The sequence below is a fragment of the Sapajus apella genome, unplaced genomic scaffold, assembly GCF_009761245.1.
Source record: "Sapajus apella isolate SASKATOON/1434 unplaced genomic scaffold, GSC_monkey_1.0 scaffold67, whole genome shotgun sequence".
Taxonomy (NCBI): domain Eukaryota; kingdom Metazoa; phylum Chordata; class Mammalia; order Primates; family Cebidae; genus Sapajus; species Sapajus apella.
The window spans coordinates 7,929,575-7,950,898 of record NW_022437007.1 but is presented as its reverse complement, the minus strand read 5'-3'; the positions used below and the strand labels follow the sequence as shown (position 1 = coordinate 7,950,898).

The 21,324-nt window shown below is 34.7% G+C and overlaps 1 protein-coding gene across 2 annotated transcripts in view; it reads left to right on the top strand.

The window, feature by feature from the left end:
* The window catches only part of GLRB (glycine receptor beta), an 87,626-nt gene that overhangs the window by 64,851 nt on the left and 1,451 nt on the right, over positions 1-21,324 (top strand). For both annotated transcript variants that reach the window (XM_032248583.1, XM_032248584.1), the window contains exons 8-9: positions 3,594-3,746; positions 13,289-13,581. In XM_032248583.1, coding sequence (XP_032104474.1) covers positions 3,594-3,746; positions 13,289-13,581 — 446 coding nt within the window. The remainder of the gene's footprint in view (positions 1-3,593; positions 3,747-13,288; positions 13,582-21,324) is intronic.

Genomic DNA, 21,324 nt, shown 5'->3' with positions numbered 1-21,324 from the left:
GAGTAGTATTCCATCTCCCAATCACACAAATTAAGAAGACCATAGTATTTGGGATTTTTGAGACTGTTGTATAAGAATGTGTACTTAGGCCAGGCACAATGGCTCACACCTGTAATCCCAGCACTTTGGGAGGCCGATATGGGTGAATTATGAGGTCAGGAGTGGCGGCATAATCGCTTGTACCTGGGAGGCAGAGATTGCAGTGAGCCAAGATCGTGCCACTGCACTCCACACTCCAGCCTGGGCAGCAGAGTGAGACTCTGTCTCGAAAACAAACAAAAAATGAACACGTACTTAGCAGATAAGTTTTTGATCTCTTCCTATACTAACTAAGCATTGTTTTTAGTTCTTTGCAGAAATTATTTAATTTAATCCTCCCAACAATTCTATGGATTAAGTAATTTTATTATCCTCATTTTACACATTAGGCTAATGAAACAGACACTTGCCCAAGGTCATACAGTTACAGTGATGCTGTGAGAGAGGGAATCTGATATTGCTATACTATTAATACCTGTGGAGTCCTACTATACTTTGAAAATTGTTACCTACATCCAGATTATACGCTAAACATTTCAAAATGAGTAGTGTCTAAATTGTTTTGAGAAATTTGAAGGAGACCCTTTTGAAGTTTTAAACTTCTTAGAGATGAAAATGACACTAGCAACTTTATTTGTAATTTTATGTAATAGCACATGATTATGTAATAACTTTGAAAGTCCTAGGAGTGTTCATTTTTTCACTTTTAAGCTCTACTTAAAAAAAATTCTTCATTTAGGGACTCAGTAGTGAATAAAAGAAAGGTCCCTGCCCTTTAGAGAACCATATTCTGATGTGGTAAACAAGTAAAATATTATTAATTTTAGCTCTTAGAATAAAATTAGAAAGTGTGCTATGATAGACAGAATTTTGGGGATTACTTAAGAGTTATAAGTTTTTTGCAGTATTTTTTGAGTCATAAATAACTCACTGAAATCTCATTAGCTACAGAAAATAATGACAAAACAACTTATACCTAACAATATTTTTTGGCACTTAGTATGTTTCAGGGACTTGATCAGTTCTTACATGAATTATTGTATGAATATAGATAAAATATATTTTAACGTTTGGAAAATTAGAAATATATTTAGAATAATAAGATGTTGAAAATACATTCAATACTTAACAGTGTACAACAATGAGAGTGTTTAAATATATATGTGAACAATATATAAAAATGATAGCCAATATTTAATTTGTATAGAGATAATAATGCAGCTTCAACTTTATTAAAATTATGATTTTATGATTATAGAAATAGCAAAAGTGGAGAAATATGTGGGAAAGCAAGTATACAAAAATACTCAAATTGGAAGCCTGAGTGAATAATGGAATAAAACTTCACAGGAAATAGAAAGTAAATTGAATTTTCCCAATGAACATTTATATCAATTAGCTGCCCACCTGCCTCTCATAAATGTAACAGTACTAGGAAAAGATCAAACAAAAAAAATCAAGAAATGTTTCTTATAAAAGTTTATGGAGCAAATCACTATAATATCCAAGCATGTATTTTACTGCTAAATGCATCCAAGTCTTGTGAAGCTCCCCTAATGGGTACTTTCATAAAAAGGGACATGGTGGAAACTTGCTTCAAATCACAGGACTCATGTTAATGGGCTATCATTTAAACATAATGGGATGGAATGCAAAATTTTATTTTAAAGTATGCTACTTTGTAGTAAGTTGTTATAATATTTGTGTCAACTGAGAATACTTAAAAATATGTAATTTTTTGAAAAACACATTTCATATGCACTCGGTGAATAGAAAACTAATTTGACTTAATGATGCTATTACAAAGTGATGCACTTCAGAATCAATTTTAGGAAATACTTTGAGCCTTCTTAATTGTAGCAGTTGTACTTATGAAAGATTCTATTTTTGAAATATTGCAGGGGATTGTTAGTTAGAAACATATGTTCTTATTTGTCCAGCAGGGAGTTAAGGCGAATGGTGGGGAAAGAAAAGGAAGGGAGATTTTTCATTGTTACGTTTTTTACATCCTTTTAAAACCTGTGAATGACTTGATATAGTGCCTAGTTTTAATGAAATTAAATGGTAAAAAAGAAACACTTGCATTTCTTGTCTTTAATAAAATATAGAAGCATTTGGCATAATTAGAATTTATTTCAGTTGAAAGCAACTATTTTCGTCACATATTAGCTCTACTGTCTGCATAACCTCTCAGAGAAGGCAATGATTCTAAACCTCATTGGGAAAGGAAAAGGTTTCTAATCTATTTGTTGAGGGTATAAATAGCTATTCTTATATTCCATGTTTATCAAGGTCCTATTCTGTGCAAATACTGCTGCAGGTGCTATTAATATGTAGATTATTCTTGTGTTAGATATATGCATATTCTTTTCAATTAAGAAGATCAGGTAAATATTATTTTTAAAGTATAAAATAGGAAAAAGTAACATTTCCCCCATAATTGTTTCATTTGTTTCATTTGTTTATTGTTCATTTATTTGTTTCACCATTTAAAAAACATTGTATAGAGTTTAAACAGAAAACAATTACAGATATTTTAACTTTTTGCTAGTTATGCATAATCTTACATTTGTTAAATGGTAAATGGCATTCTTATCTAAATTAAGCACTTTCGGCATTAAATATTATATTTAAATAGCTAAATGAAAGGACCAAACATTTAAGAAATAATCTCGAACATCTGGAAATGCCTTTTCTATTTCAACGCAGTACTGTGAGCATTTTCGTGTTAACATTTTCTTTCTCAAGACTATTATGAGGCTGCCCATAATTTATGATTAATTTGGGGGACTAGTTGATGTCATGGCCACTCTAGAATTGACTGTAAAACAATTTCTGCATTTGTCTTGGCATATGAAAATCAAAGATTTTTTTGTTTGTTTTTTCATTGTTTTTTTCAATTGGAGTACCTTTGAGAGCCTGAAGTAAAGGTGGGGAGAGAATTGAGAGGAATATCAGATGTTTGCACCATATACATCTTTTATGTATATGGATCGAAAACACTGATTTTGTATACTTGCTAATGTTTACTTCCAATACCTTCTTAATTTGTAAGGTTTATCTGTATATGAGAGTTATTGTAGACTGCCATCCACCCTAGATAAGAAGTGGTACATCTGGCTGAAAAATTATACTGATAATGTGTAGTCTTGGACTGTTTCTTTTTAGACTTGTTCTACTTTGATTTACTACTGCCTATATGACTCCTTTAGATCATTGCCCTGAGAGTACCCACGGGTAAGGAAAAGTTCAACTCTATTGCCAATTCTCTGAACAATGACCTAAAAAGCTAGACACTGACACAGTGGAGCAGCATGTGGGATCTATTTTTCAATGTCATAATGAAGTTGTGAAAGGTCAGCTGAAACTGGTTTCATAATGTCACCCTTTTAGATCACATAAAGTATATATCTGTAAAGAAAAACTTTTTTGAGGCATTTACTCTGTGAAATTGCCTCAAATAGAAGTGACTTACCGTTTCCAGATCTGTCATTGATGTTTGCTATTCTGTGTGGGTGAGAACCTCATGCCTTGAATGTGTTTGCTTCTAAAAGGCTACTACACATGTGTGGAAGTCATCTTCACCCTGAGGAGGCAGGTCGGCTTTTACATGATGGGGGTCTATGCCCCAACCCTGCTCATTGTGGTTCTCTCCTGGCTTTCCTTCTGGATCAACCCGGATGCGAGTGCTGCCAGAGTGCCCCTGGGTACGGTGTTCCATGCTTTTTTGTCACATTAAGAACAGCTTATAACTTTCTCTAACTTACCATATAATCAACTACTTTGAAACAATGAGTGTTAGAATTTTTAACAACCAATTTCAGTGTTTAAAGACTTTCTTCCAAACTCGATATTGAACTAGATTTTCTCAATGTTTATGTACTCTATAATTAAGCTAAGTTTCTCTTTTCATGTCCTTGGGGTATTATAAGCAGTTAATCTATTTTTCTGTCATGAAATAATTATTTATAAGTGATTTTCACAGATAACTGTGTCTAAAACCTTCAGTAGTGCCAAACTTAAAAATGAATAACTATGTTGAAGGAAATCTTTCTAAAAAATGGTATGTATTATCACATATGCTTAGTCAGGGAATAGTAATATTTGTTTTTAAAAAAAATTAAGAAAAATTATGTAGCCATCATTTTCCCAACCATTGGTTATTGTGTGCTACATCACAGGGGTGACTAATTAGGGTTAGGGCTGGTTGGCTCTCCTTTGAGGGCCCTTGCTCTCCAGTTTATTTTCAATGCTGTGACATAGAAATACCACCAGCCAGTTGGCTGGGCATGGTGGCTCATGCCTGTAATCCCAGCACTTTGGGAGGCCGAGGTGGTTAGATCACAAGGTCAAGAGATCGAGACCATCCTGGCCAACATGGTGAAACCCTGTCTCTACTAAAAGATACAAAAATTAGCTGAGCATGATGGCGCATGCCTGTAGTCCCAGCTACTCGGGAGGCTGAGGCAGAAGAATTGCTTGAACCCGGGAGGCGGAGGTTGCAGTGAGCTGAGATTGTGCCACTGCACTCCAGCCTGGCACCTGGTAACAGAGCCAGATTCTGTCTCAAAAAAAAAGAAAAAAAGAAAAAAAAAAAAAGAAACACCACCAGCCAGTCTTTTGAAAATTGTGTCTGTATAATGACTAAAAAGCTTTTGCTTAAGGAAATAAGCAAGAGCCCTTCCTATGGACAAAGTGAACAAACCTCAAAATATGTACATTGAGGAAACAAATTTTGATTGCTTGGAGTGTTTCCAATTTTTTCTATCACTGTGTGTCTGTGTGTTTTCTGAATATCACCTGTTACTCACACAGGTGAGACTGTGATATGTCTCACCTCCTCAGTGAGTTTGTGGTTGCCACATTTAAATTTTCTTCCATTGGAGGGGCCTTGTGCAAATCTCCCTCCTGACTTATTGGAGGAATTAAATGAAATACAGATCTTAAAGAGTAGGAAACTAGGAAAGAATCCGTGAAAATGGCAATGTAGTATGAGTAAGAAATTTGTTTTTTTACACCGAATAGAAATCACACAGACTAAATCTATAACCAAAAGTGAAGGAAATTTCATTATGAATAAAAATTAACTACGCATTATATTTACTGGGAAAATAACCAAAAAACCTGAATTTAAATTCTTAGACTTGTCAAACATGTATATTTCTCTCAAATAATTTTGTTGTTGTTGTTGTTTACTGGAAGTTCCTTATGTTCATGCAGTGATATAAATGTCAGGCTTTCAAGAGTACTTTGGAGACATCCCAATTTCTGACATATCCTTGTAAGGATTTTTCATCTCCATTCATTGCAGAGCTTCTGATACCAGGTCCCTGAGCTGTGATTCAATATCCAGGAGACCTGTCATGTGGAGAAGTGTTCAATGGCTGAAAGTCAATCTCTAGAGTTAACCTGTGTTTGAAAGCCAGTTCTGTATTTACTAACTGTGACAAGTTGGACAACAGATTAACTTCTTTAACAATAACTCTGCTGAAATATCAACAGCGATGATAAAAATATCTGAGAAGCTCCAGAGTATTAAGTATTATTAACTCCCAAATGTGAAAGCCTATATTTCACATTCGGGAGTTAATAATGTGCTACATTTTTGTATTGCTTTACAGTCTGCAAAGCACTTCTACGTATTTTGATTTCTTCAGCAAGTATTTGTTTTGTGCTATGTGCTAGGTACTATTCAAGAAGATGGGGATGTAGTTAACAAAATAAACAGCTAATAAGCAGTTTATAAAGTACGTTAAAAACACTTTGTTTCAACGAGTATATATGTTATTGGGAAGAAACAGACACCAAATAAATATAATAGATCACATGTAAGATAGTGATGTAGGATAGTAAGTTTGGAGATAGCAAACTGCATGTTAGAAAGGCCTCAGTGAGAGGGTGATACCAGATAGAGGAATGAAGGAAGTGAAGAAATGAGTCATTTCTAGGACACAGTGGGCCAGAGAGTGATCATCCTGGCTGCATTCCTGAGGCAGGAGCATGCTTGGACATTGGGGAAACAGGGAAGGCAGTGTGGCTGGAGCACAGCAAGTCAAAGGGAGAGTAGTGGGAAAGGAGATCAGAAAGATAACAGTGATGAGGGGTGGTCTACGTAGCATCAGCTAAGGCATCCTGATGACTTTGTTTTGTTTTGTTTGAGACAAAGTCTCCCTCTGCCACCCAAGCTGGAGTGCACTGGCCCAATCTTGGCTCGCTGTAATCTCCACCCCCCATGTTCAAGCAATTCTCCTGCCTCAGCCTCCTGAGTAGCTAGGATTACAGGCACCCGCCACCACGCTCGGCTAATTTTTGTATTTTTAGTAGAGACGGGGTTTCACCATGTTGGCCAGACTGGTCTCAAACTCCTCCTGAACTCAAGCAATCCACCCATCTCAGCCTCCCAAAGTGCTGGGATAACAGGTGTGGGCCACCATGCCCAGCCAATTTTGGTTTTTATTCGGTGTGAAACAGAAAGTCCCTAAAGGCTTTTACACGTGATCTGACTAAATTTTAAACAGATCTGTTTGCCTAATTTCTTGAGAACAGAATTACATGAGGCAAGGGTAGAAGCAGGGAAAGTAGTTAGGAAGCAATTGCAGTAATTCAGGTAAATAATCATGGTTTGGGCTAGTGAGTAGTAGTGCAGGTGCCGATAAATATTTGATGATGAAGCCGAGCATGGTGGCTCACGCCTGTAATCCCAGCACTTTGGGAGGCCAAGTGGGCAAATCAGCTGAGGTCAGGAGGTGGAGACCAGCCTGGCTAACATGGTGAAACCCTGTCTCTACTAAAAATACAAAAATTAGCTGGGTGTGTTGGTGGGCACCTGTAATCCAGTTACTCAGGAGGCTGAGGCAGAATTGCTTGAACGTGGAATGCAGAAGTTGCAGTGAGCTGAGTTTATATCATTACAGTGCAGCCTGGGCAACAGAGTGAGACTGTCTCAAAAAAAAAATTGATGATGGATGGTAGTGAAGATTGAGATAAAAGGTATTTGTAGGTATGCTGAATGGGAGACTAAAGAAAGCAGTCAGGGTTGACACCAAGATTATTTTGGATGAAAAACTAGAAAGATGAAATTGACATGAGCCAAGATGGGAAAAGGTACACGTAAATACGGTGGGTTTGAGAAGTTAGGCAGGCCAGGAAATTTGCTTTAGACATGTTAAGGTTACAATGTCAGCTAGGAGGAGATATCAGACAGGCAGTTGGATATTCAAGTCTGGGTTTACTTGGAAATTTTAGAACTGAAGTAGGAACTTAAATTTTGTCAAAATGTACAGGGTTTTCAATCTCTGGTTGGAATCACAGGGGAGTGAGTGTAAGCAGAGAAATCTACTTCTAAGAGGGACTGAGAAAATGAGGAAAAAACAGTATAGTGTGGTTTCCTAAAAGTCAAGCGGAGAAAGTATTTCTGGGTCAAGAAAGTGATCAACCAACTGCTCATAGATCACTGACTTACTTTTAGAGCTAAAAATTACCATTAGGTTAAAGGAGCTGGGAAGGTCATTGGAGTCTGTGAAATGGACAGTTTCTTTGAAGTGAGAAGAAGAAAGCCTGATTGGAGTGGCTTCAACAAAGAAGATGAGGGGAAGGATTGGAGTTACCTAATATAAATAACTCATTGGAGGTTGTTAGCTATAAAAAGAAGAAGAATGGGAAAATAGCTAGGGTAAGAATAAAAGTCAAGAGAGTTTTTTCATTTTTTAAAGGTGGATAAATTCATAGTATGTTTAGTTTATTTTTGATGATGGACAGCCAGTAGTGAAGGAAAAATTGAGAGATGGAAAAAGGGCAGGAGCAGTGACCTTGAGAAAGGAAGTGGGAATGAGATCCAGGAAATGGAGATACTGCCCTTCACTAGGAGCAAAATGTGTTTGTCCCAAAGATAAGCAAACTCCTACAAAAGGCCAAAGAATAGATATTTGAGGTTTATGCACCGTATAGTTTCTGTCACTCCATTAAACTCTGCTGTTGTATGTTCTATGGTAAAGCAGCCACAGACAATATAAAACTGAGCAAGTATGGATGTGTTCTAACAAAACTTTATTTATAAAATAGATGGGTCAAATTGGCCTACAGGTCATAGTTTGCTGATCCCTGGTCCATTTTATCAGAAGAGAAGGCAGAGTATATGGGCACAGAGGGAAGTAGATGGGTAGATATTTAAACATTTGTGTGGGCCAATGTAATTCACCTCTTATTTGGTGAATTATACCAATTGATTTCTAGATGTTAGATGAGTTGTGAATTACTAGGACAAAAGTGTTCCTAGTATTCCCTTTTCCTTTTAATGTCAGGCTGTAGTAATAATGTCCCATCGTTCATTCCTGATATGATTAAATTGTGATTTTCTGTTTATTTTCTTGATCACTAAAACTAAAGGCTTTTTTTAAAACTGGTATTTTCAAAGCACCACTTTTATCTCATTAATTTTCTCTATTTGTTTATTTTCCTTTTTATTGATTTTAGCTATATTTATTATTTCCTTTCTACTTACTTTGTATTTAATTTGATCTCTTTGTGAATGCTTAAAGTATGACTCAGATAATTGGTTTTAGATTTGTCTTCTTTTTTAACGTGGACATTTATAGTTGTAAATTTTCCTGTAAGCATTGCTTTAACTTCAGTACACAAATTTTGGTGTACTGTATTTTCATCTTTCAGTTGAAATATTTTGTAACTTATCTTGTGATTTCTTCTTTGCCCCATAGATTCTTTGGAAGTGTATTTAGAGTTTTTCTGGCATTCTTTACAAATATATTTAGAGTTTTTCTGGGTACCTGAATATGATTGCTTTCTAATTTAATTCAATTTTTGCAGGATAATATACTCACATATGTCAATTCTTTTATGTTTGTTGAGACTCTTTTTTAAACAGCCCAGTCTAGCAAATACCTTCTGGTAACCACACCGTGTGCACTTGCAGTGTGCGTTAGTCATTGTTTCTTGTTGTATTCTGTAAGTATAGTTACAGTCAAGTTGGTTAGTAGCTCTGTTGAAATCTTTTATCTCTTTTGTCTAGTTATTGTTATTAGTGAGAGGTGTTAAGATCTTCAATTATAATTACGGAATTATCCTGAAGGTATTTGGAAGGTCTGTTATTAGACACAAAATTATAATTTTATCTGAAAAGAAAAGGAAATAATACTGACTCAGACTAAATTTCAGGATATCCAGTTAATATAGCTGTTTTGATTCTGCGTATCTTTCCTTACTCTACTATTTTCCCCCTACATTCTCCCAAAGGATTAAATAAATAAGTTACCAATCTCTGTTACGGCCTGTAGTTTTTATTTTTTAAAAGCTAGCAGACAACATAGAGCATAAAGTAATTACTTTAAATTGCCCTAGACTTATTTTACTTTCTAAAAAAATTAGTTTTGTATTCTACTTTCATTTTTCACCCAAGTCTTTTTGTGATTTACTTTCCCCATTGTTAACAAGCATCAAAAATTCCTTGGCGAATTTTAGGTAATGACTTTTGTCTTAAGCTATTTCTCTGTGTATGGTAGTAATTATGCACGGAACTATTGAAGCAATGTTTGTTATACTCTTAACTAAGTAAACTATACTATATCTTTTCCTGTTACATAAAATACTTTAGTTGCTGCCCTTTAGAATACATTGTTATTTTAACAAATAACTTTCAATTATAAATATAAAAGGACTAATAATTTGGGTCAAAGTTCCCTTTTAGTATTCTTCCACTAAAAATTATGAAATAACAATATGCTATTATAATTTATTAATAGTAGTACTTTTAAATGAATTTTCATTTTATTAATAACTCCATATGTACAAATCTGGTGTTTACCACAGCATGAGAGAAATGATTTGGAGCTGAGACAGGCGTTGGCATGCATGCACTTGAATTGCTCCTTGACCTGCTCTGCTGGTTCATGGCGTTGGTTATTAATAGCAAATGCCATACTGTTTCTCCTTCCATTTCTTTTCTTTTCCTTTTGTAAACTCTCTATTCTTTTCTTTTTTCTCTCTTTTCTTTCCTTGTCTTTTCTTCTCTTTGCTTTTTCTAGTTTTCAATTTTCTCTCTGCCTTCCATTTCTTTTCTTTTCCTTTTTTAAACTCTCTTTTCTTTCCTTATCTTTTCTTTTTCTAGTTTTTAATTTTTCCCTTTTTACCAATATGTTGCTAGTACATATGCTGTTTGGGAATTATTTTGCAGATTCTTCCTGTGTGATTGGCTGGACAAGAAATCTGTGGACATTCCATTGACAATCATAAAGGTTACTGTACATATCTTGAATAATTGAGATGATTTTATCATTATACAATTCTGTCTACATGTTGATAGCCTAAATAACTTCAACCCTGAATTCTTTATGGAAGATTTTGTTCAATTCAACCTCCTTATAGAGCTTATTTATTAATAATTTAATTTATATCGTTTGCTGGCTTTAACTTTTCCTAGACGAAGACTCTACATCTAATTGTTAAGGGTCAGTATCAATTTCATGATATTTTGCCGGATTCAAAATCTAGGTTTGATTTGTTTTTATGCTATAGAGGAAGTAGTTTGACAAATAAAGTCTATATAATTTAAATGTGTTTTAGAAATATTATACCAAAGAGTCCTAGAATTTATTAAAAAGGAGCATGGGGATAATTTATTAAGAATGTAATATTAACACTGTAAAAATTCACCCTTTTATGGGTGATGGCTTTACATTTCTTTCTGTTTATAATTTATTAAAATTGATAATTTCACTATGTACCATTGAACAATGAAGTAATTCTATTTGAAGGCTATATTATGATATTGCTAAAATATTTTTTCAAAGTAGCATTATTTGCTCATATTCCTTATTTTTAGACAGAAAATGCTAGTAGGTGGTTTCTATCATAATATGATTTCTCAAAGATAAGGCACATAGTACGTGTTCACATTCTTCTCCTTAACTTATTTCATTTTCATTTTTATATCTCTGAAACGATAAAAGTCTTGGATTCACTACCTTTGTTTCTAACTGAATGTATGGAATTATGAACACTCCCCCTTTTTCCCTCCAAAACCTGTAAATATTCTGTCATGCCTTTTCATGATAATCCCTTCATCTGTTCCTTTAATCAGTCTCCTTTTTCTGACACCAGAGCATCTTTACCTCACAAAGTCCTCTCTCTTTTCAGATATCTATCTGAATGATATTGGCTAATCTTTTCAAAACATTCTTTCAGATTCCCAGGTGCACTGTGCTGTGTCATGATCATGGGTTCTTTGTTTCCTAGTCTTTATCTTATCTTTCAATGTTTTACTGACAAAGTCATCTTTTCTATAGGTCCCTCCCCATCTTTTTATGGAAACTCTTCCAGCCATCCTGTTCATAACTTTATCTTAATTTCTTTCCTTCTTCCTTGAATCAGTGACTCTTTTCAAATGTTTTCTTGAAAATTATTTCCCATCCATCATATCATAACCTAGGCTTTTGTTTCCACAACTACTATTTTTCTTTCTCAGTCTATTTTGTATATCCACTCCAAAGTAATGCTCTTAAACATTGTTTTGATAATATAATTTCTCTTTTCTTTATTTCAAATTTCTGAATGTTCTCTACCAAACATGGTATAAAAAAACCATTACAGAATTCTGAAGGCCTTCTATAATCTGACATTATTCTATATTTAATCATAAAATTTCTAATCTATCAGGATAAATATTCAGGTATACAACTAAGCTTACTAAAACGTAGTATCTTCTAGGTTATTGATCAGTATGAAATGCTATGTAAGCACAGAGGATAGCGTCAAAATAGTTTATCTAAGGTTAAGTCAGACTTGTTTTTGATTGGTAGTTTGACTCATAAAATTTAAGAAAAAATAGAAAAATTTTTTCTTAAAATTTTTGACTTAGAATGATGGTTTGCTAAATTAATTCCCATGGCTATAACCAACAAATAAGGTCTTGGATTTTTATGTTGCTTTCCATTGCTGGGCTAGAAAACATTAAGACCTACATTAACTTTTAAAATATAGTTCCATCAACTAGTTCTTAGTTTTCCTTAGGGCCAAGGATAATTACACTAAAAGTAAACTAGGAGCTTATCAAGTTGTTATATATTGAATATTGTTTTCATCTGCAGAAGTTATATTTTCTTAAAGAATTTCTTTCTAATAGAGAGCATCTTAGGTTCTTGAAAGCAAAAAAAAAAAAACCTTGAAATTCTTCAGAAGCATCTGAAATGATGCAATTGATATAATAGAATTTTCAGTGTTTAACTGATTATTAATACTAATATAGTGCTTACAATTTCATGGGAAGGGAAAAGAGAGCCAAGTTCACATTTAATTATTAATGATGATATATACATTATTTCTCATAAGTGGCCAAATCTAAGAAGAAAAAAGTACACTCAACCCAGTATATGAGGTGGACTCACAGAGCCAAGTCAGATCTGTTTTCTACTTCAAGAAAAGTGAGTCTCCCTTGACATTGAATGAGGTTCTTTTTCTGACTCATCGTGTTCCTGGTGGCCCATGCCAGCAGGTTATATTTCATCATTTCCTCTCTTGAAAATACGAAGGAAAGGAAAAAGAGAGAAAGGGTAATGCAAGGGAGAGTGGCAAATGGGAAGAAAAGACAGCAATAAATTATTACAGTGCTTTGGAGTCTGACAATTACTTCACTTAAATTAGTATATGATGTGTTAGCTTTCAATGAAGGGTTACTATTACATGAAACAGAACTTTATTCTTTTCTTTGAAAAGCTGGAAATCACATGTTTTCACTGAACATGAATGTTTCCTATTGTGTCTTCTCTATTAGGTTTTTTTTTTAATTATGAATCTTATCAGAAAATTGCTTTATATGTTCTGATTTAGTTGCTCATGGAGACAAAACTTAGCTCTGTAACTGAAATCTAAAACAAAGCTGAAAAATAAAATATGTAATCTGTCTAATAAGAGTTCTGTGGCTTCCCGAGAGATACTATACTATACAGTAGTTTTAGACATCTTTAATTTAGACATCTCTAAATTGTATTTTTATACCCTGGTTAAATTTCTATTTATTTTTTAAAATACTAAGTATTTACAAAATCCGTATCCACAGTCAATAATCCTTACATAAAAGGCATGTACCTATAATTTCTTCTAGTCTTTGAGCTTTAAGGGGACCTGACAAGTTGTTTATGGTCCATTGGAAGTTATTGGAGACGGATTTAGTCAGAGGGATGACTGCAGAACATCTCATAGGGATAAAAAACAATTTTCACTCCTCTTTCTGTTTCTGTAGGTATCTTCTCAGTCCTCAGCTTGGCCTCTGAGTGCACAACGCTTGCTGCTGAGCTTCCCAAAGTTTCCTACGTGAAGGCTCTTGATGTGTGGCTCATTGCTTGCCTTCTCTTTGGGTTTGCTTCCCTGGTGGAATATGCTGTTGTCCAAGTGATGCTGAACAACCCCAAAAGGGTTGAAGCAGAAAAAGCCAGGATTGCTAAGGCTGAGCAAGCAGATGGAAAAGGTGGAAATGTGGCTAAAAAGAATACTGTGAATGGAACAGGGACTCCTGTTCATATTAGCACTTTGCAGGTAAGGGTAAAATGATCCAATGAAATTGTTTCCCCCAACCTCTTTGTAGTGTCAAGAGAGATACCTTTGTGTATGTGACAAATTTGAATGAAATTGGCATTTGCTTTTCTCTCATAGATGCAAAGGAACTGAGCACAACACACTTTTCGGGAAATGTGTACATTTAGGTCAAAAACCACTTAAGGAAAAAATTAATGCCTTATTAAATGTTTGGAGGACTTTGCACTGAGTTTAAGGATACAATTCTGCTTTGATGGTCACCATTGAATATGGAGACTTTGCTGGAGCACAGACCTTCCTATTGTTTCTCATTCAATAGATCTCAGTGAAAGGCCAGAGGACTGTGGGGCATCACTGATCATCTGCCTTGCGTAAAAGGGCTTGGAGAAGCCCATGCTCATGACTAAATCACTCACCATTTCCCCCATCAAGTTAGAGAGCCTCACATGGAACATGTCAGGCAGGCTATTTGTTTATTGGATGTCTGGATCAGGAAAATGATGCCCACAGTGAAAAATCTGTCCTGCTCAGCAGTGAATGGCAGGAGAAGGAATATTTGAGATTTTACCCCATTACCCTGCCTTGTCAATTGATTATGGGCAATTGATTATAGTCAATTGACTAGTGGGCAATGATTAATCTCAAAGCACCAGGCTGTGTAAAGGATTAAGGTTAGCTGTCCATTTACCCCAAAGTGCCCCTCATTGGTGACCTCTGGATGGGTGGACCAGTCAACCAGAAGACCATTTCCATTGAGCTAAGAGCAGCAAATTCCACAGAAGACCAATAGGCCCATTCCATCTTGTAACCTTGAAAATCTTACCTTGCATGCTTCTCTTCTGGCCCCACAATTACTCTATCAATTTGTTAATGACAACTACTCCCCTTACCTAGAATGCTAGAGTATACCACATGTTGTTTTTAGATGCAAAAGCAAAGGAACTATGCTTATATGGTGCTGCCTGTGGCCACTAAAAAATATTTAAGTCAATTGTTCTCATTTTCTGAGCCTAAAGCCCAGACCCTCTTCAAATACTTAGCTGAAACCTTCAGGGAGGCTTCTTTAAGCCTTATAAATCCTTTATGCCTTTCATGAAGAATATGGATAAAATTCTCATTAGTCTAGAGCTATCATGTCCTTAAAGTATCTTTTCCATACTTCTACATCCAGTGTTTCTATATCATTATATTTGAACTGAGTTTCTTGTAGACAACATATAATTGGTGTTTGGCATTTAAACTGCTCTGCCACTCTCTTGTTTGAATTGTTATATTTAGATCATTTCCATTTAATGTAATTATTGATATATTAAGGCTTTACTCTGTTTTATTTTTTGTTTTGTTTATTTTGCTGTTTGTTTCTCTATTTTCTTTTTCCTTTTTTTTTTTTTTTTTGAGATGGAGTTTCGCTCTTGTTACCCAGGCTGGAGTGCAATGGCACGATCTTGGCTCACTGCAACCTCTGCCTCCTGGTTTAATGTGGGTTACTTGAACATTTTTTTTAGAATTTAATTTTGAGCTTTCTGTGTTGTTTTTAAGTGTATCTCTTTGTTTAATTTTTTTACTTTCCCTTTGTCTGAGAATGTTTTGATTTCTCCTTCATTGTTGAAGGATATTTTCTCTAGATGTATGATTGTGGGGTGACAATTCTATATGCATTTCTTTTAGCACCTAAAGAGTATTGTGTTCACTTCCTTCTGACCTCCATGGCTTCTGATGAAAACTAGTTATTCTAATTGTTTTCCCCTGTAGATAAAGTGGCACTTATCTCTGGATGCTTTCAGAAAGATTTTTTGTTTGGTATTTTGGTCTGTAGTGATCAGAAGTTTGATTATGACATGTCTCTGTGTGAATTTCTTTGAGTTTATCTTGTTTGGGATTTTTTTTCAGCTTGTTGAAAATGTAGATGTATGTTTCTTGCCAAATTTGGAAAGCTTTCAGCTAGTATTCCTTTGTGTACTTTTTCTCACTTGCCTTCTCTCTTCTCTTTTCAAGGCTCCAATAACACAAATGCTAGGTTTATGATACAGTTGTCTCTAGGTATCTGCAGGGGACTGGTTTTAGGACTCTTCTCAGATACCAAGGTCTGCAAATGCTCAAGTCCCTGCGATAAAATGTGAAACTTGGCTATTTATTATTTTTGCTTGTGATTGCTTTGGCTACTTAGACTCTTTTTCAGTTCCATGTGAGTTTTAGGATTGTTTTCTCTAATTCTGTGAAGAATGATATTGGTATTTTGATAGGAATTACATTGAATCTACAGATTGCTTTGGGCAGTACGGTCATTTTCACGATATTGATTGTTCCAGTCCATGAATATGGGATGTGTTTCCATTTGTTTGTGTAAGGTTATTTTAATGTTTTGCTGCTTTGTAAAAGGGATTGAGTTCTTAATTTGATTCTCAGCTTGGTTATTGTTGGTGCATAGCAGTACAGTACTGCTAATTTGTGTACATTGATTTTGTAAGCAGAGACTTTACTGAATTCGTTTACCAAATCTAGGAGTCTTTTGGAGGAGTCTGTAGGGTTTTCTAGGTACACAGTCACATCATTGTTGAACAGCAATAGTCTGACTTCTTCTTTTCTAATTTGGACACCCTTTATTTCTTTCTCTTACCTGATGGCTCTGGCTAGGACTTCTTGAACAATGTCTTCTGTAATCTCCCAGTACACAGATTTTTTCCCTCTCCCCTACACATTTTCCTGTTGATCTGATCTATGAGCTTTACAGTTTCCATTTGGTATGTGTGTAGTTTTTTCATTTGTTCCAATCATGTTTATAATTGGTCACTGAATAATTTTTATCATGAATGTTTTAATATCTTTCTCAGATTTCAAAAAGAACAATCAGTAGATGCCAATCCCTGTCATTGACATCTGATTGTCTTTCTTGTCTTTTTGGTTGTATAGTTTGAGATCTTTCCCAGATTTTTGTATGAGGAGTGATTTTGTATTGAAAGTTGGACATTTTGATGATATGAGACTCTGAATCTTGCTTAAGCCTTCTGTTTTAGCTGACTTTCTCTGACTCTGTTCTGTCAGGGGAAGGATGGTTGCTGCCTCATTACTTCCAATAAGGCACAAGTCCAGGTTTCCCACTTGGTCAGGATAGAGCTCCTTGTTACTGCTGGGTGAGATTGGGAGTCACCAGTCCCCATGTTGTCTCTACCAACACAGCGGCAAGGGTTGCCTTCATGACCAATTGGTGTTGGTGAAAGCCCTGACCCTCCATGGCCTCTTATAACATCACCTCAGTGAGGAGGAGGAGGAGCATCTTGTTACTGCTGGGTGTAAGTGTAAGTCCATACTCCCTACATAGTTTCCACAGACACTGTGGCAGGGATCAGGGCCTTGTTACTGGTCTATGATGATGGAAGTCCTGGATCACCACTTGACACTGCTTCAGTGGGGATCGGGCTGTCTCACTAAAGCCTCTTCAAAGTCCAAGGCTTGGCCCCCTCACCTCTTGGACGTTGCTGGCATGTGTGTTGTGATGGGGTGGGAGCACATATTTTCTGTAGTATTTGGCAAGAATAGAGAGGTTAGTGTCTAAAAGTGTTCTGTATAGCTGGGCTGTCCAGTTCTTTGTTCTCTGGCTAATCAGAGCAGGATGTTGGTTATTTTTATTTATTTATTTATTTTTTGTCTGCACCCATTGGAATTTTTACTTGCTGCCTTCTTTAGCCCCAAATCTGGGATTACATGACACAAAAAGGGAATGCAGGAACTCACCATTGTGTGGTTCTTTGGGTCCTGAGTTCCTGGGCTGATCTGCTTCCTCTTCTCTACCTTTCATAGTCTGTGTGTGTGTGTGTGTGTGTGTGTGTGTGTGTGTGCGCGCGCGCGTGTGTGTGTGTGTTCTAATATAATGTCCAGGATTTTTTACTGAACTTAGCAGGAGAAATAGAAAAGGTATGTCTGCTCTATCTTCCTGGATGCAAGGATGTAAAAATCCTTTGTGCTTTTCAAGACCCTCAGCATCCTCATCAGGCAGCATCCTGCACCCTGCCTTTCACATTCTAATAATTAAATAGACGTATCAATGGTCTACTTTTATCACTTTCATTAATGTGTTACTACTCTGTCTACTGGGTCATTTCAGACTTACTGCAATCCTGCACCAGGAAAACACGTTTGGAGTAATTATGATTCCCTTTCCCAATATTTTGTTTGTGTCTCTGCTGCCACCCAAGTCTAAGAAGCCACATAATATCTATAATAACTAAGGGATTGCTTAAGGCATGCTTTGGCATGACAAAGAACTGGTATTGGAAGCATACTGTTTGTGAGAAATTGTGCTTCCCCTTCTAAAGCATACACTTATTTCTTCATGCTAGAAATGAAAGGAAGAATACCTGAGAGCCTTACGTTCTGTGGAAGTGTTCTTTACCTGATTGTTTGACACTAGCTATCTACTCTCTATCTTTTACCACTTCCTCACATTTCCAGCCCACCAATCCCCTCTAACTTGACCTCTGATTAGGAGATTTGGATACAGAAAGCAAGGATATTCTATATAAAAGGTGCTTGATTCCTAGTAATCCCTATGATCTGCTCCATTGGCTGGTATATTATAGGTCCTCAGTAACCACAGAAATTATGTAGTAACAGAATATTAATGTGCAATGATCCTGATATCTAGTATATTCCACCAAGTGGGGTACTGATGGAAGGAGGCTAACTGGAACCGGCCTTCTAAAGCATTGTAGAATAAATTCGAATTATTTATGAACATGAATTCCAAGGATAAGAGTATCCATGAAATAGCAAACCCAATTTTGTTATTTTAAGTTTATCTTTCAAGCATTAAAATAATTACCCAATAAATAAAAGTTAAACATATGTAAGAACTTTTATATTTTAATTCTCTGTTTTTAGCTGCTCGTAGAAACACATTTGATTGAATTCTGAAACTGCTATGACATTTTGCTTCAAAAGACAATGAGAGATTCATAGAGAGTTAAGAATTGACCTGAAATTTTAATTTTTAGAAATAAATGTAAATTACTCTTATTCTTTATTGGACAAAATGCACTTTCCAGAGTAAACTTTGTACCCTTAGACTATTTGTTTTCTGAGACAGGCTTCAAAACGACAATGAGCCTAAAAATAACTTACATCAAATGTGTAACTTGGTAAGTTCATAAGATTGTTACATATTGACATATGAAAGAAAACATACAAGTAGAAATTTTAAGTTTTGTCTTTTCAATTCAATGGTTTTGCAATGAAAATGTAATTAAAGTTTTGGTTTCAAAATGCATTTGTTCTCATGTATTTTGCTTTTCTAAATGCAAACTTTTCCCAAATAATTTCAATATTGTTATTCAAGTAAATAGCAATAATAATTAGTGGAAGCATAATACAATTTGGATTGTAGGAAATGTTTGAAGCTGATGTATAAAATAATATTGTGTTTCATAAGGAAAGGAATGATTTAAAAAGTTGAAAAAGATAAAAGATAATTTCTAGTGTTTACTATGAGGTTTTTATAATTTGTGGCCCGAATAAAAAAATATATCACCATATGTATATAATTGTCTGGAGGGTTTGTTTTCCCTGTAAAGGTGGTGCTTTTTCAGTCATTCCAATAGCTTGGTTACTTTTGTTTGTTCATTCATGTATTCCTATTTTTATCCAACAAAACTGTTAAGAACCCACTCTTGTCAATGTCACCCTATTCCTAACACATAGTATGTGCCATACACAAAGGTTTTATGAATAAAAGACAAAGAAAATAGTACCTATGCCTACAATTTTATATAAATTAAAAAATAAAAGCTGCTCTTAATACATAAAGGAGATTTTTCAATGGTAATGCTATATTTTAATGGATTTCAATTTAGTAAAACATATACAAATTATTCCCTCTGAACATATTTTATTATCATCTGTAGAGGATACCATTATTACATGAAATCATGCCTAAGTGTCCTGGTCAAGAAATATTACATAAAGTTATTTGCTTTTAAATTTGTGTGGAATGAAACTTAAAAGAACCACAAAGAAAATCTTAGAGGCTAAAGCTGGAAACATTAGGAAATTTTTAATAGCATCATTTTTTATTCTTGACAGTTTCATTATCACACTACCTCATTTTTGTTCCCAGTAATTTTCAGAAGTGACAGAAGTTTATATGATGAAAGTAAATGCAACACATATTCATAATAAGAAACAATTGAGAAATTATTAATTGTTGGTTAATATAGCCAAATTCGCTTTTAAGAATGTGTGTTAAGTAGGGTTAGTGTCTGATTTATAAGCAGTTTATTTCATCTCTTTTCATGTGATATTATAACTGTTTGAAAGTATTTATAGTGTAAACTCTTTTGTACTTTCATGTATATATTGGATATGATAATAAGGTATAGGGAGTATTAACTGAGAAAGAAAATTTTCTTTGTGTAAAATCTGTGATGAATGGGGCAAGGAGATCAGCCAACTGCTTGATGAATCATGACCTATTTAAGAAGCTCTGAGTACTTCTCATTAGGGAACCTAACCTTGTTCTTTATTCAGTTGTGTCATATCATTAAAAATTACTTCTGTGGTAGAGGTTCCGTCCACTCCACATGTGGACATTTACTTGTTCTTGAATACAAGAATCTTCAAATATATCTCCAAGAGTCATGATAAAGCATTAAATGGCTAGAAATTTAATATAATCAATTTACAGCTTTTTTTGGAATGCTTTGTAATGTTATGGCTTCAATACTGAAAAAAAATTATTCTCTGACATGTTTACTATATTTAAGTGATCTCTGTGAATAAACATAATATTCTATATCTATAGTTTTAATGAATTGTATGGTTCAAATCCTAAGATACTTTAAATTGCTGGAAGAATTCATATGGTTATATAAATCAAATACATTAGAAAATTTGAAAAATTTATTTGTGGCCTAGGTTATAATATATAAATGTGGCAATTCATTTAGTTATTTACACATATTAAAACCACACCTGAAATTATGTAAAAATATGATTTGTAGCAAATGCATTTCTATAGTATATTCTAAATATACTTGGTTTTAAGTCATTAAGTCTGTAGGCAGAATCTAGAGTACTCCTTTGTTTTGATAAGTAGCTTCAAAAGTATAGTGAGTATACCTAAAGCTTTTGGAATGAGGAATTCTAAATGGAGAAACTGTGATACCCATAGAGTCCTTGATTTTAAAGCTTGCACTAATTATTTTGTATATTATAGGGAATTAATTTCAATTTAATTATTCAGAAATTAGTAACTGAATAATAATCTCTGTAGCATATGGTCTATCTGAAACGTACAAAATTTCTTTGTATTCTCTGAGTGTGTTTGGTTAAGTTCAGCCAACGGGTTGCGAATGCCTATCCCTAGTAAATATTGGTTCATGATAATTGTGACCATCTTTTAGTTCTTGTTTGTGAATGTGGCTTAGAGACAGTCTGTCTCACTGGAGGGATTCTATTTGGAAAGAGGATCTACAGGGAAGTCAAAGATTAGAAATCCCAGAACATTTTTGTAACCCATACATTGTAGAATATTGTCTCTGTCATGGTTAAATATTGGAGCAAGGATTGATTTTTATTTATTAGTCTTACAACTGAGAATTTTCTTAAGCCTGGTAGCACCTAAAATCAATCTGAGCTTTGATTCCTTAGCTTAAAATAAACAATCAAAAGTCCGTTGCATGACATTAGCCTTATTATTTAGGCAACATTTTATTTGTTTTTTTTTTGTTTTGTTTTTTTTTTTTTTTTTGG